Source organism: Vicugna pacos, chromosome 1 (assembly GCF_048564905.1).
Source record: "Vicugna pacos chromosome 1, VicPac4, whole genome shotgun sequence".
Classification (NCBI taxonomy): Eukaryota; Metazoa; Chordata; class Mammalia; order Artiodactyla; family Camelidae; genus Vicugna; species Vicugna pacos.
This window is the reverse complement of record NC_132987.1, coordinates 53,825,404-53,843,372: the sequence shown is the minus strand read 5'-3', so window position 1 is coordinate 53,843,372 and position 17,969 is coordinate 53,825,404. Positions and strand designations below refer to the sequence as shown.

Genomic DNA, 17,969 nt, shown 5'->3' with positions numbered 1-17,969 from the left:
AGCCAACTTCACTGTACTCTCTGCCCATTTTTTCATTGTATTAGTTAGGACAGGTTAAAATTTTTTTTAACATTTTTTATTGATTTATAATCATTTTACAATGTAGGTTAAAATTTTTTAACAGTCCATGTTGGTTCCAGTCAGTGGGGCAGCTCTCCTTCACAAAATAATGTGGGAAGTCAGACTTTTAGCTGTGGCTCTCTCCTCCCCCTGGAGACTCCTGTCTGCTTGTATTCCACAGTGAAAGGGGAAGGGACACTGAAGAGAACATGTGAGAAATTTTCTCTCTCCAACTAGAAAGCAATATTTTGCAATTATTCCAAACAAACAAACAAACCCTGATGGCTTACCAAAGAAATCAGCTCTGATAGCTTCATGCCACAGTTAAATGGAGTTTCACAACATAACCCCTGGGTTCCAGAAATAAAAGACTACCAATGCCGGGAAATCTAAGGTGAGATAGCTAGCTCTGGTTTTAGTATAAGTACATATTTGCATGTTCTAGTACACAAAAGTTTTATATTTGCATTCTTATATTTTTCTTTTAAGCTCTAATGGACTTTTTATTGAAGTATAGTTGATTTACAATATTGGGTTAATTTCAGGTGTACAACAGTGATTCAGTTACATATATATATATGTACACACACACATTTTTTCAACTTCTTTTCCATTATAGGTTAATACAAGATATTGAATATACTTCTGATCAACTGGTCTATTTGTGAATTGCAACATCATGACAACAAATGATATATTTAACAAGCAAAAGCAGTAACATGCAACTGATGTGGAAGTGCATTAGTCAAGAGGAATGGCATCCTGTTTAGTAGCACTTATTGAGACAAATGAGAATACAACTTAAGAATATAACAATCCATCACAATGATCAAGAGACTGTCAAAGGATCAAGGGGTCTGTAAGCAGCAGCATGGTGGCATCTGCTAAATTGGCTTGCCACACTTCCACAGATTTAGCCCGTAAGGAGTCTAAATAGATTTAGACAGTTTATTATTTACATAGACAGCAAAACAAAAACCAGCATGTATCAGCTCCCTGCATCCCTATTCCCACAGTAAGACACCAAACAGGAGGGGCTGGATGACAGAACATAGGAACTGTGGGGATCACTCTGTTGTTAAGGAGCAGGGCAGGGTCAGCAACTGCATGAAACTGGGAGTGAGTGTCCTCTTCAGTTTTGCCTATGAGGTGCCTTGCTTGCTTGCCCTAGTTCCTGCCCTGTTGAGGAGCCAACTACTGCCAAGCAGTCATACAGATTTACACAGAAGTTTGCAGCTGTGCCTAAGGGGAGGGTGGTGCAAGGTAGAAAGTTCCGTGTTCTTCTGGAACTGGAGAGATAGATTAGAAATGACCTGTGGCTGACCCCAATATAAAGATGAGAAACTGCCTCTAGGCATGCTGTTCTCCACTTGCTCCAGGAGCAATTTCAGAACCATTAAGCCTTGCCTGCGTGGCCTCTGTGGAGACTTTCAAACTTGTTAGGATGCCACAGCAGAGTTCCCCTAGAGACCAGTATCTGAAACAAGAAGACAACACTGAATGTATTGCTTCCTGCAGTAAGGGAAAGCTACGTTGGCTATACACAGTCTCTCCAAGCAGAGCACACTGTTAATCTTACATCAAGTTTTTGGGAAAGGTGGAATTTGGGGATTGGTGAGTTTGAGAGGCAGTAGAGATTGATGCCACTTGAAAGAAACTGGTTGGTGTTGAATGTTGGCACCCAGAGGAACATGATTGGCTGTCCGTCAAAGGTGAGGGTCTGTCCTGGATAGGTTGTCCTTGATGGATTGGATAGGTTATGTCTGCTACTTGTTTCCAGGGCTTCAAGGCCATGGGTACTTTTCTAGAAGTAGGAAACTGGTTTTAATTTCAATAGATAAAAGAATATGTATGAAAATAATTCTTAATCGTTGCCAACATTTGTTTTGTTCCCTCTGAAACTTCCAGAGTGCCTTCAGACCACCTGATGGACTGCAGAGACCATTGGAGGCCAATTGCATCTTGAAAAACCTTGTCCCAGCTAGAAGTTTTAGAGGGAAGGGGCTCGGCCTGCCTGCAGCCTAACACAGCATAGGTACTTGATTCACGGTTGAAGAATTAGAAATCACAATCTTTAGGAATGGCAACAGGAAAATAAAGGAAAGTTGTGGTTTACACTCGATTGCTGTATGACAGTTCAATAAATATTTGGTTGATGTTAGCACCATACTCATTTAGGTGAAATGCATAATCTGTGTGTTTTATGTGTTCCAGGTGTGTGTCATCACATGATTGTCAGGATCCCAGATATATCTCTCCCTGTTAAGAAGGATCATGAAGATGAAATCTGTGATGGGGATGCTCCACCAACTTAATGATCCCAGAACTTGTCCGGGGAAGCCAGCCCCTCTGGGTCTGGAGTTTGCAGATCTCGACTTGCTGGACCTTCCTCCCACTGCCCATCGTCCTCCCTGATCTACTTTGTAATGGGAGCAGGATGGGAACCAACAAAGAGGAGGAGACGGCAAGGGTCTGCAGGGTTGGGGCTCGGGGAAGGAGGAGGGTTGCGGTGGAGATGGGCACCTGTGCCCCGGATTGGCCGAGCGGTGGGAGGCGGTGCCCTGCCCGCATTGGCCCAGCGGGCGTCCCCGCTCACGGGGCTGGCCCGGCGCCCAGGGAATGTGATATTACCCAGTGATGGGAGGTGGCGGCACTTACGAGGCAGAGGAAACATGGCCGAGTTTGCGCGGCTGCAGAACTCTCTGGCACTGATCCGCCTACGAAACCCGCCGGTCAACGCGATCAGGTAACAGGCTCGGTCACCTCCAGCCCTGGGACAGCAAGTGGGGTCTTAGCCGCCTGCAGGCCGTGGAGGTTTTAACTCTCCCTTGCTGGTTTAAACGGAGAAACACTGGCATGGATTGAACCATGGCATATACCAGGGCCTTTTACGGAGGTTAGCTTGGTTCCTCTTTACAGAGAACCCTCATCTCCGTTTCACTGGTAAGGAAACCGAGAATGCGAGGCAGACAGATGGCTACCAAGTAGGGGAGCTGGGCCCAAACCCAGCTGTCCCTGCGAACTTCGTGCTGAACTCTTCTGCTTGCTTGAAACGATGACTTCTCTGGCGTAGTTTCTATTCCAAAGGTCTTTGTGCAATGCTGGCTGGACCTTGATCCCTCGCTTCCCAACCTGGGGTCCAGGCCACTCTTAATAGTGTGCCACTAAAAGCTCTAGGAATCCAACAATAAAGTGGCTTCCCATGGTTAAAAAGTAATAAAGGTCCCCATTAATGCCAACACAGAATTGTGTCCTGGCCCAGAAATTCAAAGGGGTAACTCTTGATTTGTTCTAAACCTCAGGGTCTTGGGGCTTCAGTGGGAGATCCATGTCAGAATAAGCCTGTTAAACAGCATCTTCTGAAAAACTGTTGTGCCGTTTATGTTCTTTTATTTTTTTGTGGAGGACCTTCCGTGCTAAACTCTCTAAGCCACATCACGTGTGTTCAATGCACTTACAGCATAACTTTAAAAAGTGAGATTAATGCTGCTGTTTTGAAAATTAATGAAGTTATATAGGTTTGGTTCTTTTATATCTCTGAAAAAAGTATAGTGATACATCAGCCTAGGAAAGAGTCACCCATCCACAGGCAGTAGGATTAGCAGAAATTTTATAATTTACAAAAAATATATAATGCATAAAAAGACCTTTGGTCAGAATCCTTATCACATGCTGCTGGAGTAAAAAGACATTGAAATGAGAAGACCTGCTAATTTTAACTGAATTTTTATCCTAGTTTCATCAGATTTGATTTTATCATTAGCATTAATATTATAATTCTTATTTTAATATGAAATTTTGCATTTACTAGTACAAAAAATTTAGAAATAAAATCACACAAGGATGATATATCCACTTACTTGCCACTCAGAAAAAAGCAAAATATTTGTTATTTTGGTTTTGATGAAGAAAAACATTAGTAATATGATTACATATCAATTTTGGACTTGTCTGTATTCTAATTAGAATTACTAAATATTGGGATTCTCTGCCTTAACCTGTGCTCACCAAGAGTTTGGGGAATCGTTCCACAGTCTTTCTATAACTAGGGATATTTTCCTGTAAGTACTTAAAATGTTTCTGTTATTTAACCTATCTCCCTCCCCCTTGCAAGGGAAATGTTAATATCTACCTCATAAAGCTGTTGTGAGGTTTAAATGTATTGGAGATTATAAACTGGCACTTAACAGATGTTAGCTGTTGTCATTTCTGTTAGAAAGCCTGTTTCAAGCCCCTACCATCAGGCCCCACTGATCAGGATTCGTTTCAGCTGTATCAAGATTTTCTTCACTTGGGAATAAATACTTTCTTGCCCTTTCCCATCTACGTTCTTCTGAACTAATATTTAGGTAAATGTGTATGTCCCAGCACATTCATTAAGTGTAACAGGTTCCCAATTTTTTTTTTTTTTTTGCTGTATAGTTTTCTTCTTCCCTTCCTCCCTTTCCCCCCTTCCTATTTCTAATTTTATGTGGAAATTATTTCTTCCTAGCTAACTGAGAAATTCTTATTTGAATATTTTTTGACCCAGTAAATAGTTTAAGTCTTTCCTTTCTCCTTTAGCCAGCCATGTTTCCCTCTATTCAGATAAATGCCAGCCCTCTTTACAAGTGTAGGACATACCTGATTACTAGGTCTATGTCCCAGTATAATGGTTTTCACTTTTTTTTTTTTTGCTATAATCCATATGCTAATCCATGTTTTACATAGCAACCTAAGACACACACACACAAATACATAACTGAAGACAAAGTTTCGTGAAACAAGACATCCTTACATGCTTGATATATTCTCTTTTCTATTTCTTTGTAAAAAATGCTGGTTACAAGCCATGATTTGATGATATTCAGTTTAAAAAAATTGTCACAAAAAAGATTTCCTATAGTCACAGAAGCTAAAGGGTTGGTCACCATTCATGAAATGTTCCCTTTAGACTCCATTTCTCCAAACCCAACAATATTAAAGGGGGAAAATAATTTCTTAACCCCTGTGACCCTGACATTGCTGTGAAGCTGTGGTCCCTTTCACTCAGCTAAGATCTAGTAAAGCTGTATCTCTTGCAGTGATTTTCATTTTTATTTTTTTCCTGTGTTTGATTTTTTGTGAAATTAGCAAGAACATAAGAAATAAAAGAGTAGGGATTGGTTGAAATGGGAAAAGCCAGTCTTGCCTCCTCAGTGGCACAGATTGAGCTCATTTTGGCTAATTTTGCAGCCATCCTTACCCAGAAGGAATATGTGCCTTTTGGACTTCTCACTATTATGGGTGGTTCAGAGTCAGTTTTCCATTAGCAGATTTCGTTTTTAATTAACTAGTTGAGGGGACAGTATAGCTCAGTGGTAGAGTGCATGTTTGGCATGCATGAGGTCATGGGTTCAATCCCCAGTACCTCCATTAAATAATAAATAAATAAATAAATAAATAAACCTAATTACCCCCCCAAATTATGGGTATTAAGGGTAGTTTCAACAATATGATTAATGCCTGTTATAATAGTTGTTAAGAAAAAAGAAGAAACAAAATAACAGGTAACTAACTAGTTGAAGGCAAGATGTTTTGTTTGATCTCATCGTGGTTAAATAGTGACAAATAACTAAGTGAGAGGGAATTACCATGTACAAGGGCAAATATCTCTTTTATTCCCTGAGGTTTTAACTCAAGGTTGCTAATCTGAACAATCTGGTTCTTCTGGAAGTTTGTTGTTTGTTTCACAATTTTTTTTCACTCTGTATACTAATGAGCAGATATTTCCCCCAGAATACTCAGCATTCTAAGGCAAAACTGATTGGACTCTGGTTCTGTCATCTTTCTGTAAGCAATTCCTCACCACTTTCCTAGTTCTCCTCCTTTACTATCTCTTGGCACTTGTTGATCCTCTGCTTCTTGGCAAATTCTCCTCTCTTTGTCTCTGTGACTTCGGGCTTCCCCTGGTGCTGAATCACTCTGCTGAGCCTCTCCCACCTCTTAAATGAGGATGTATCTAGAGGACCTACCCTCTGCTCTCTTTTTCTCTGGCAGATCCATTTAATCTTGGCTTTATCTCCCCTGCGGATGACTCCCTCATCTACTGAAACTTGGCAAAATCTATTACGTGCCCTTCCTTTTCCAGACTTTGCCTTTACCTCCTAAATTAGTTAGGATTAGGTTTGGCTGCTAGTGACAGAAAACTCAAAATAGTGGATTAAACAAGAAAAAGTTGATTTCTCTCACAGTGTCCTGGAATGGCATGGCTCCTCCATAGTCATCAGGGACCCCAATTCCATCTATCTTTTGCTCTGCCATCCTCAAAAAAGAGCTTCCACCTCATGATCCATAATGGCTGCTCCCAATCTAGCCATCATATCTGCATTCCTGTCAGGAGAAGAGAGGGAAGAAAAAGAGAAAAGCATACCAGGTCCTTTAAGGACTCTTCCCCAAAGTTGCGTATACCAAATCTGTTTCTATCCCGTTGGCCAGAACTCAATGCCGTGGGCTGACCTTACTGTTGGGAAATGTAGTCTTTATTTTGGGCAGCTATGTATTGAAATAAAACTAGATGTTTAATATTTTGAAGAAGGTCAGGAGGAAGGGATAATTGGGGGTAACTTGCAGCCCCTGCTACATCTCTTAGACTGTTTCTTCTAGACTATTCCAGTTTTCTTATATTTTGCCAATATGACAAATTGAAAGCAATTTCTTTCCCCTCAGAACTTCCATATGACTTTCTTTGCACCTTTGTTACAGCACTCATCTTAGTGTGATACTGTGCTGTGTGTATTTTGTTCTCCTAGGATGCTGTAAACTCCTTTCACTGTACATAGAAGATGTATGTAATATTTTTTAAGTTGATAGTGCTGATTCTAAGTGGTCAAAGTTACAAAAGAATGCAGGAAACCACTGTTTTTTCTAAACTTATGTATTTAATCAGTTTACTGCTTAATTTACAGTAGACAGATAAATTATTTGTTAAACAAATTAGTGAAAGCTTAATGATAGTATCTAGGATTTTTATCCATCATGTATGAGTATAATTTTTCATTGTTAGGAGAGGGAAAAAAAACTTTGAGAAGGTAGAAATTTGGTTCTGACTAGTGCTTTGTGTAATTTTTTTTTCCTTTTAGTTTGGCTGTAGTCCGTGGAATAGAAGAGGGACTGCAGAAAGCGCAAACAGACCATACAGTAAAAGCCATTGTAATTTGTGGAGCAGATGGCATCTTCTGTGCAGGTAATCAGTATCTAACCCTCTCCCACTGTCTCTGGAATCCCACATAAACTGAGATCAATACTGCATTAGCTGTCCCTGTGGGTAATGAATATGAGAGACTTGAGTGGGAATGAGAAACATTGTGGAAAAGAGACAGGAGTCACCCAGGACAGACAGGAGAGCCCCAGAGAAGATGCTGACCTTACTCTGTTTTATATTGGATTGGGCCTTTGGAGGACATTTAGTTGCAGACTTTTGATGGCTGTTATACCAGCTAGTATCTACCTGCTCTGCATATGTCTCCACCCTATGTGAGCTTGGGCAAGTCCCTTTAATCTCCTGAACCTCAACTTCTCTGCTGATAAAATGCATACCATAATATTTATATCTTAACAGGTTCTTGTAAGATTAAATGAGATAACACATCTGAAAATCCCTAGAGCAGTGCCTACATGCAGATGCTCAATAAATGTTATTTTTTATTTTACAGAGTCTTGAAATGGAGTTCATTTTTCTTCTGATAGTTACCCATCTCAGGGGCCATCACACTTCTTATTAGGTTATCCTGTGAAAATGCAAACATAGTGACAAAATATGGCAAAAGTATCTGAAATGGTGATTTATTCAATGGTATTTGTAGCACACTATCTTCTTTTCCCAAATAAATATACTCTTTGACAAAGATCACATGGATATGAAGGTCCATGCATTCTTACTGTAGCCAAAGGAATTTAATGTACGTCAGTGGTAATCTGAGAAGATATAGATGTTGAAATCATGACAATAAATAAAGACATTACTCATAATAATTACTGTTTGGCTTGCCTGCTATGTGCCAGTACTGTATAGCTTATTTATTAATGAAACTAGTAATATTTTTACGCATTTTATACTTTAATCCTCAGTAAATCCTACAATTTCCATTTACAGATGAAAAGGCTGAACCTAAGAGATTAAATAATGTACCAAACATTAACCAGCTATTTAACGGCTTACTCAACTGTTTGAAAACTTAAGGTTGGGAGCCCAAGATGGTGACTTTGAGGTGTGGAGAGAGGGATCAGAATTATGAAAAGTCAGAATTGATATTTCTTTGTCACAACAGAGGTAGGGGAGAATATAGTTAGAGTTCAGAGGCAGAAAAAAATAATTTCCCTTGGAAAGCATTAGGGATTATCAGACTTGACCTAAATGGGCTTAGATGGAACAAAGTGCCCAACAATTGGAAAATATATATTATTCTCAAATCTGCAGCATTTACAAAAATTGATCAGGTACTGGACCATAGAAGCTTATCTCAATAAGTTTCATTTAGAATGTGTTCTCTGACAAAAATGCAATCAAGCTAGAAATCAATAACAAAGATATAACTAGAGCTGCTCACATGTTTGGAAAATAAATCACTTCTTGAAAGCCTCTGAGTCAAAGCAGAAATCATAATGCAACTTAGAAAATATTTTGAACTGATTGATAATAAAAACAGCATATAAAAGTTGAGGCATACAGCTAAAGCAATGCTTAGCAGAAAATGTGTAGCCTTAAAGGTATACATCAGAAAAGAAAAAAGACTGAAACATTGTGGCAAGCATCTTTATCATGGAACTGACAAAACAAACAGTAAAATAAGCCCAAATGAAACAGAAGGAAGGAAATGATAGAGGAGAAATTACTGAAATAGGAAACAAATGTGAATCAAGACAACAATAATGTCAAGAATTGGTTCTTTGAAAAGACTAATAATTGAAAAAGCTTCAGAGAGACTTATCAAGGAAAAAAGAGAAGATACAAACAATACATATAAATAAAGACAAAAGGGATATCACTGCAGATGCTCTAGCCATTGGAAAAGATAGCATGAGCACATAGAAAAATACAGCTTATAAAACTGACTCAAGAAGAAACAGAAAAGCATTAAAGAAATTGAATTAGTAATCGAGAATCTCACAAAGTAAATTCAAGTCCCAGGTGACTTCATTGGTAACCTCTAACTGAAGGGTCAAGGAAAATGTTATTCCAGTTTTACACAAATGTTTCAGAGAATAAAAATAAGAGGGAACACTTCCTATATTAGTTTCCTGCAGCTGCTCAAAACAACAGAAACTGGTGCTCAAACTGGGTGGCTCAAAACCCCAGAAATTTATTCTTCCAGAGTTCCAGAGTCTAGAAGTTCAAAATCAAGATACCTGCAAGGCCCTTCTTCCCCCAAAGGCCCTAGGGAAGACTCTCTCCTCACCTCTTCTATCTTCTGTGGCTGTTGGCAATACTTGGCATTCCGTGGCTGCTTGTTGCACTACTTTTCTTTCTGCCTCTGTCTTCCTGTGGACTTTTCCCCTGTGTCCAAATTTCCCTGATCTTATATAGACACCCCTCCCCAACCCAGTATGACCTCTTCTTTACCTGATAACGTCTGCAAAGACCCTGTTTCCAAATAATATCATGTTCATGTGTTCTGGGTGGACACCATTCAACCCAGTATACTTCCCAACTCATTTTGTGAGGCTGGCATAATCTTGATAACAACATCTGTCAAGGACAGTACAAAAAAGCAAAATTACAGACCAATTTCATTTGGTAGGTATAAAAATCTGAAACAACCTATTATAAAATTGAATCTAGCAGTATATAAAAAGCATAATACATCACTTTTATCCTAGACATACTAGATTAGTTAAACATTAGAATGTCAATGTGATTCATCCTAGTGAAAGATTAAAGGAGAAAAATTGTGATTATTTCAAAAGGTGCAGGGAAAAAAAACCACTTGGTAATGTTTAACATTCATTAGAGATAAAAATTCTTGGTAAACAAAGTATAGAAAGAAAATGTCTTTACTAGGCAAAACATCTATTTTTAAAAACCTCCAGCAAATATCAAACAAAATGGTAAATTGAAAGATTTCCTTATGTGAAAGCAACAAGACAAGGCTGGCTGCTATCATCATGTGGATTTGACATTGTATTCTAGGCCCTGGCCAGGCTAGAAAAGCTAGAAAAAGAAAAGTTATAAGGATTGGGAAGAAAGAAACACAACTTCCTTATTCAGAAGGTATGATTGTAGAAAATCAAAATAATCTATCAGTAAATTATTAGAATTAATAATAGAATTTAGCAATTTTGCTGTATATAAAATTAGTATCTCTAAAGTAATTGCATTTCTATATGCCAGAAATAAACAGTTAAAAAGTGAAATCACTATACTCTTGTCTGTGCCTTGGTTTCTGTAAAATTGGGATGATAGTACTAACCTTATGCCACAAGTAGAAGAATGTAGTATAACTTTTCAGAATGTGGGCTGTACAGTCAAACTGCCCAAGCTTCAAGTCCTTATTCTACCAGTTACAGAGTCACATATCTGAACTAGTCACTTAACATCTCAAAACCTTAAACTTCTGTACCTGTAAAATGGACATTGTTATACTGTTTAATTTAGGTGCTAAGAAAATTAAACAAAACTACTTAACACAGTGCCTGATGTATATAGTTATTTATCCAGTACATGTTAAATGCTATTATTACATGAAAAATTATTTTAATCTAAAGTTATAGGAGTAATAGGTCTGAGATTCAGAATGAAGTTCATCTTGTTTCTCTAGAACCAAAAAAGGATTTAAAAAATAAAGCTTTAATAACACTGGAGTGTGAAGTATGATGGCTTGGTGAGAAAAAAGCCTAATCCCTGGATAAATGCTAGATGAAGAGCAGGTGGCAAAAATAAATAAACAAATAAAGGTTGAACATGAAATAATTACTTTAACTTTTTAACTGGTACCACAGACTTAATGTTTTCAAAGAATAGATGATGCTATAGGGAAAGAACTCATGATGTATAATGTTATGTGGAAAAGGAGAATACAAAAAGTCATTTTACAGGGGGGAGGGTATAGCTCAGTGGTAGAGTGCCTGCTTATCATGCACAAGGTCCTGGCTTCAATCTCCAGTACCTCCATTAAACAAACAAACAAACAAACAAACCTAATTACCTTCACCTTCCCCTCAAAATCATTTTACAGAATGTTCTCAATATTGTTAAAAATATGTATTATAGTAAACTTTCATTTAGTTCTCACATCAGTCATTTAAGATAGGTATTAAGACAAAAATGTTAAATAAATTACTCAAGGTCACAAAGCAATTTACATATATGCATTGGGAAAAAACTAAGAATTCGCCAAAATATTACATTGTCTCTATGTGGTGGTATTTGGGGTAATCTTTATGTCCTTTATGGTTTGGGTTATTTTTCAAGTTTTCCATTATGCATATTATTTTTATAATTAGGAAAAGCAGTAAATATTGTTACTTTTATTGATCACAAAAAATCTATCACAAAAACATAATTCTAAGCTGATTGATTAACATATCACTCACAAATATGTCTGCACATTACCCTGAGATTTTAATTGTAATGACAGATGCCCTTAACATAGACATGGGTCTAAATTGCTGTGAAGAGGGTTGTTGAGTAGCATCATACAAAAAATGGGAGGGGCTGACTCAATGTCACATCTCTATTTCTTTTCTGAGCTTTCAAGTTTTTCTAAAGGTAAATTACCACTATCATATAGAAATACAGATTTTTAGATGACAGGATTTCTGATAAAGATTTGAAGATTTTCTCTCATATCATTCTACATTTTCCAGGCTACTTGTTCATTTATTGTGTCTGCAGCCCAAGAATGAAATGTTTCATGGATCCAAAGAGGTCTGTGATTCCTTAAGAGTTATCTGGTACCTTATTGTTATATAGCAAAGCCCAAATCTTCCTCAGCTCTCCTTTTTTCCTTGTCTTTGTGTTCTTAGGTGCTGATATCAGTGCCTTCAGTACTCACAGAATCTCTGACTTCAGACTGGGAAAGTTAGTAGATAAAATACAGAGAAACGAGAAACCTGTGGTGGCAGCTATCAAAGGCGTGGCTTTGGGAGGGGGACTGGAAGTGGCTCTCGGCTGTCACTATAGGATTGCCCATGCACAGGTAACAGAGGGGATTTGGTGTGGGGGCTTTTCTCTAGGACAAGATCTAAATGTAGTCATAAGCTTCAGAGGTGATCATTTTAAGTGGTTAGCTTACTGGTGAAGAACTCTTAGGTATTTCTAGCACTGGTGTTCAGCTGCTACCAGTACAGTGGTACTAGCTGTTGAAATGTTGAAATATGTCCATTCTAGTTGGTAAACAGCTGCTACCCTGAGCCCATGACTGTCCCTTTGCTTCCCCTAACCCTAGCCCTTGAACCTCCCCATTGACCCACCAACTAAAGGGGAACTCCTGTGCAGGGCTCCCAGGACCCTGCTCTAGCAATGTGGCCCACATCAGGTTTCACTGAACTGTGCTCATGCAGTATGGGGTATTAAATATTTTGACTACCACCCTGGAATATTTAAATTTTCATTTCCTATCTCAAACACTCCAGTTTTGTGGTCTCATAATTATTAGTACCTAGGAAGACAAATTCCAGTTGGCAACAGTGCACAACTAGAAAATTCATTTCTTTCTGAAATAGATTTGAGTTATTAGACATATAGATTGAGGTTTGTGATACCATTCTTATAATGGTAATATTTTATAAGTAATATGTTTTCTAATAATAAAGATAAGATTTATAATTGTAATAGACTATAAAATATAGGAAAGTATAAAGATATAAACTAAAGTCACCATTAACTCACAATTCAGAAATAACCACTATTAACATTCTATTTTATTTCCTTCTGGTGTTTTTCCTGGGTAATTTTTTTTATATATGTATTTTTTCTTTGCAATCTTTTTTGAAAAACTACATTTGGAATTTTATTGTAGTTTATTTGTACTTTTTTTTACTAATATCATATTTGCACTATTATTAAATATTCTTTATCCATTCTGCCAAACTGCCTTTTTGAACATTTAATCCATTTACATTTAACATAATTACTGATAAGGAAAGACTTCTGCCATTTTGCTATTAATTTTCTATGCCTTACTTTTTTTTGTTCCTTAATTCCTCCATTAAAGTTTTCATTTGTATTACATACATATGTTCTAGTATACTTTTAATTTTCCTATTGTTTCTTTTACTATATATTTCTGAGTTATTTTCTTAGTGGTAGTTGCCCTGGGGATTACAATTAACATCTTAATTTATGACAATCTAATTCAGATTAATTTCAATTGTATACAAAAAATTTGCTCCCATACCATTCTGTTACACACCCCCCTTTATGCTGTTATTGTGACAAATAATATCATTATATATTATGTGCCCATCAATATAGTTGTATAATTTTTGCTTAATGTAATGGTCTTTTAAATCACATAAGAAAAAAGAGGAATTACATTACTACTGTATTTTATAATTTCCTATGTAATTACCATTTAACAGTGTTCTTTATTCCCTCATGTGGATTTGAGTTACTATCTAGTGTCCTTTCATTTCATCCTGAAGGATTTTTTCTGGGGCAAACCTGCCAGCAACAAATTCAGTTTTTATTTATCTGAGAATGTCTTAATTTGCCTTCAATTTCAAAGACTAGTTTTGCTGGATGTAGAATTCTCAGTTGACAGTATTTCTATTTCAGTCTTCTAAATATGTCATCCACTGCCTTCTGGTCTCCATGTTTTCTGATGAGAAATTTTCTGTTGATCTTATTATAAATATTCCTTAAAAATATCATTTTAAATGGTTGCATAATTTTCCATGTTATAGGAATACCATAATTATTTAACCTTTCTCTATTTTGTTTAAATTTTTATAAAACTTAGAGATAAAGACATATATCCTAAGTGTCCCTTTTTCTATGTCTCTCTTACCATGACTTTCTGCACACTGGGTGAAGATCTAAGTTACAAGCAGTATTAATTCAGGAGGTGGGCATGACCAGTGGTGGGGAATATGGTGATTGACTGCTAGGAAAGCCTTATGTGAGAGAGGTGCAAACATTTCAGATGTTTTGAAGCTGTTGGCCTATTAATCTGGGTAAATGACAGTCTGTTTTTAAATACCCTCCTCCTCCCATGACTAACAGAGCTTTGGTCACTTTTAAATGGCCAGGAGAGGCTTTTGATAAAGGACTCAACTCACCCTCTTGTCTGGACTGGGATTGCTGCCTGACCTTTTTCTATTCCTTTTCCTTTTCCTTTTCTTTTTCTTTCTTTCTTTTTCTTTTTCTTTTCCTTTTTTTTTTTGTAACAGCTTCATTATAGTTCAAGGACCACATAATTCACTCATTTAAAGTGTACAATCCAGTGGTATATTGGTATATTCACAGATATGCAGCCATTACCACAGTTGACTTTAGGACATTTCATCACCCTAAAAAGAAACTTCACACTCTTAAGGAGTAACCCACCATCTCCCTCTCCCCTAATTCTAGACAACCATAAATCTATTTTCTGTCTCTATGGATTTGCCTATTCTAGAAATTTCATATAAATGGAATCCTGTTTTCAAACTTCATGTCATCAGTATTTCATTCCTTTCTGTGGCTGAATAATATTTCCTTGTATAGATACACCACATTTTCTTTTTCCATTCCTTAGTTGATAGATACTTGGATTGTTTATACTTCTTTGGCTTTTATGAACAATGATGCTATGAAAATTTGTGCACAGGTTTTTTTGTGGGCATGTTTTCATTTCTTCTGGGTATATAACAAGGAGTAGAATTGCTGGGTCACATGGTAACACTATGTTGAACCTTTGAGAAACTGCCAATTTTTTTCCCCAAAGGATTGCACCATTTTACATTCTTACCAGCGAAGTATGAGGGTTTTGTTTTCTCCACATCTTCTCTAAAACTTGTTTTTGTCTGTCTTTTATAGCTATCCTAATGGGTGTGAAATGGTATCTTACAGTTTTGATTTGTATTTCCCTGATGGCTAATGGTACTGAACATCTTTTCATGTACTTATTGGCCATTTGTATCTTTTTGGAGAAACATCTGTTCAGATCCTTTGCCCATTTTTGATTGGGTCATTTGTCTTTTTATTGTTGAGTTGTGAAAGTTCTTTATGTATCCCAGATATATGATTAGCAAATATTCTCTCCCATTCTATGGATTGTCTTTTTAATTTCTTAGCTGTTTGGCTCTTTCAGGGCTTCATAATGCTGTTCCTGGAGACTATTATTTGTGTTGGCCAAGGCAGGTCATAATAGAGTCAGAGGAAAATTGTGTAATAAACTAGGGATGTGTTTCAACATGAAGACTTAGAGACAGCAGAGCTCTGTTTGTTAAGCTCTATTAAAGAAGTGGGTGTGCACTAATTTGCCCTGTAGAAACTCTTGCTGAATTCTATGAAACAACGTTTTCAAGGGTGTGGGAAACCCAGGGGAATGCTTGCCTTGACTCTGAGTATATCATCTTATTCTAATGACCTTTATGCTTTCAATCTTTGGTAGGCTCAAGTTGGCCTCCCAGAAGTCACACTAGGAATCATTCCTGCTGCAAGAGGAACCCAGCTTCTCCCCAGACTTATTGGCGTTCCTGCTGCACTTGACTTAATCACCTCAGGTGAGTCAAACCCTGCTGACCTCTTTCTAGATCAATGTGAGGAACTGGACTAGGTTTTGGAAGAATCCTGGCTTGACCATTCCCTACCCATGTAATCTTAAGAGGATACTTTAACTTCCTTGATGTCAATTTTCCCATCTGTAAAATGGAAAGAATACCTTCTCTGAGAGCTCACAAGTTACCATGAAGAATAAATGTGAGTGCTTTGTAAATGAAAGTGTATAGAAAGCCCTAATCACATTTATGTGTCTACTCATAGACACTGATGTTCACATAGGGTGTATTATATCCAGATCTAATTTAGACAGTATAATATAAACAAGAATTAGAACCAGAATTTTCAAGGAAAGATGTCAAGTTTTAGTTTGGAAATGACTGAATTTTTCATTTCCTAGGTATTAAGATATTAGCTTCAAATAGAAGTTATTCTCTTTCAATAGAGAATGTGAACAATGCAACACTAGAAAACATTTGGAGACTCTGGATTTACAAAATACCATAAGAAATAGGAAGATATTTCCAATTGAAGTAAGGTTGGAAGAAAGAGCATATATATAACTCTTTACTCCAAACAGGTATAACTAGTATGAGACCTTGGTTCAGTCACTTTACTTCTCTGTGCCTTAGTTTCCTTATAAATGTATTTAAAACAGTATCTACCACATGGTGGTATGGTGAAGATTAGATAAATTAATGCATAAAATGTGCTTAGAACAGTCATAGACATGGTAATAAGTGTGAGCTATGTTATTATTCCCATATCTGACTTCTCAGTAGAAGAGGAGGGTTGAGTAAAAATAAGATGAGGATCTTGGTAATAGACTATATCACAAAGAATGGGTAGGGGGAGGGTATAGCTCAGTGGTAGAGTTCACAGACAGCATGTGTGAGGTCCTAGTTTCAATCCCTAGTAGCTCTGTTTAAATAAATAAATAAATAAACAAAGAAATCTACCTCCTTTCATGAGAAATACATTTAAAAACAAAACAAAACAGAAACAAAGAATGGGCAATACAATACAAGGAGCACAAGCTTTAGAATCAAAGACCTGAGTCTGAATCCCAGCTGTACAACGTATAAGCAATATGCCTTGTACAAATTAATTTTTATTCATTCATTCAGCAACTGTTCAATTTTTTCTCATGTGCTGGACCCTGTTATAGATAGCAGGCCTATAGCAGCAAATCAAACCAACAAAAACTCCTGCCCTCATGGAGATTATATAGATAAAACAATAACAATAATTATCATTATCATATTTCATCAATTCAAAAATGCACTTTTTTCCACATCTCTGAAATCAGAATGCCTCTTACATTCATTGTGAGTCATGGCTTGATTGGCAGTGTTTTCCCTTGTTTCTATGGGTTAGCAATTTGGAAACAAATTAGTTGGGTTCTAGTTCAAGGTTTCTCATGAGGTTGCAGTCAAGACACTGACTGGGGCTGGAGGATCTGCTTCCAGGATGGCTCACTCACATGCTGACTGTTGGCAGGGGGTTTCATTCCCTCTTTCACGTGCAGCTGTCTGCGTGTCCTCACGACACGGAAGCTGGCTTCCTCCAGAGTGAGTGATCCAAGAGAGCACAGCAAGAGCAGCAATGTCTTTATGACCTAGCTTTGGAGTCCCATGCCATCTTTTCTGAATTGTCCTATTGATTATACAGGTCTACCCTATTCAACCTGGGAGCGGGGCTTGAATTCCCAGAAGTTAAACACTTCTGGGAATTCCCAGAAGTCTCTTTGGGGACTAGCTACCACAACTATATACTTTTATTAAACTCCATGGCTACCTATTACATAAGTAGTGTATATAGTAGCTTAGATGAGGTAAGTGCTAAGGAGAAAGCAGAAAGGGGATATTTAAAATGATAGGGGTTAGGGGCAGGGGTAATATTTTGGGTAGGATAGTTAGGAATGGCTTTCTTGCAAAATGAATCTGAGTGAAGACCTGAAGGAGGGAGGAAGCTTGTTGTGCCAATATCTGGAGGAAGATACTCCACGTGGAGAAAATACCAAATACAAAGCCCTGAGGCAGGGGCATACTTGGAAATTTCCAAGAACAGCAAGAAAGTCAATGCAGCTAGAGTAAAGAGAAGAGTAGTAGGTGGTGAAGTCACATCATGTAAGGCCTTGAAGATTATAGAAATAACTTTGGCTTTTCTTCTGAATGAGGTAGAAAGGCATTGGAGTGTTCTGAGAAGAGGAGTAACATGCTCTCATCTATGTGTTTTAAAGGATTGC

At 37.4% G+C, this 17,969-nt stretch overlaps 1 protein-coding gene across 4 annotated transcripts in view; it reads left to right on the top strand.

Moving 5' to 3' along the window:
- The window catches only part of EHHADH (enoyl-CoA hydratase and 3-hydroxyacyl CoA dehydrogenase), a 49,521-nt gene that overhangs the window by 4,176 nt on the left and 27,376 nt on the right, over nucleotides 1-17,969 (top strand). The window contains exons 2-7 of one of the 4 annotated variants that reach the window (XM_072962227.1): nucleotides 680-915; nucleotides 1,969-2,095; nucleotides 2,275-2,806; nucleotides 7,161-7,264; nucleotides 12,043-12,215; nucleotides 15,615-15,726. In XM_072962227.1, the coding sequence (XP_072818328.1) occupies nucleotides 2,487-2,806; nucleotides 7,161-7,264; nucleotides 12,043-12,215; nucleotides 15,615-15,726 (709 nt within the window). In that variant the 5' untranslated portion in view covers nucleotides 680-915; nucleotides 1,969-2,095; nucleotides 2,275-2,486. Of the gene's footprint in view, nucleotides 1-679; nucleotides 2,096-2,274; nucleotides 2,807-7,160; nucleotides 7,265-12,042; nucleotides 12,216-15,614; nucleotides 15,727-17,969 lie in introns of all 4 variants that reach the window. The other 3 variants (XM_072962215.1, XM_006201014.4, XM_072962233.1) reach the window with 3 other exon arrangements.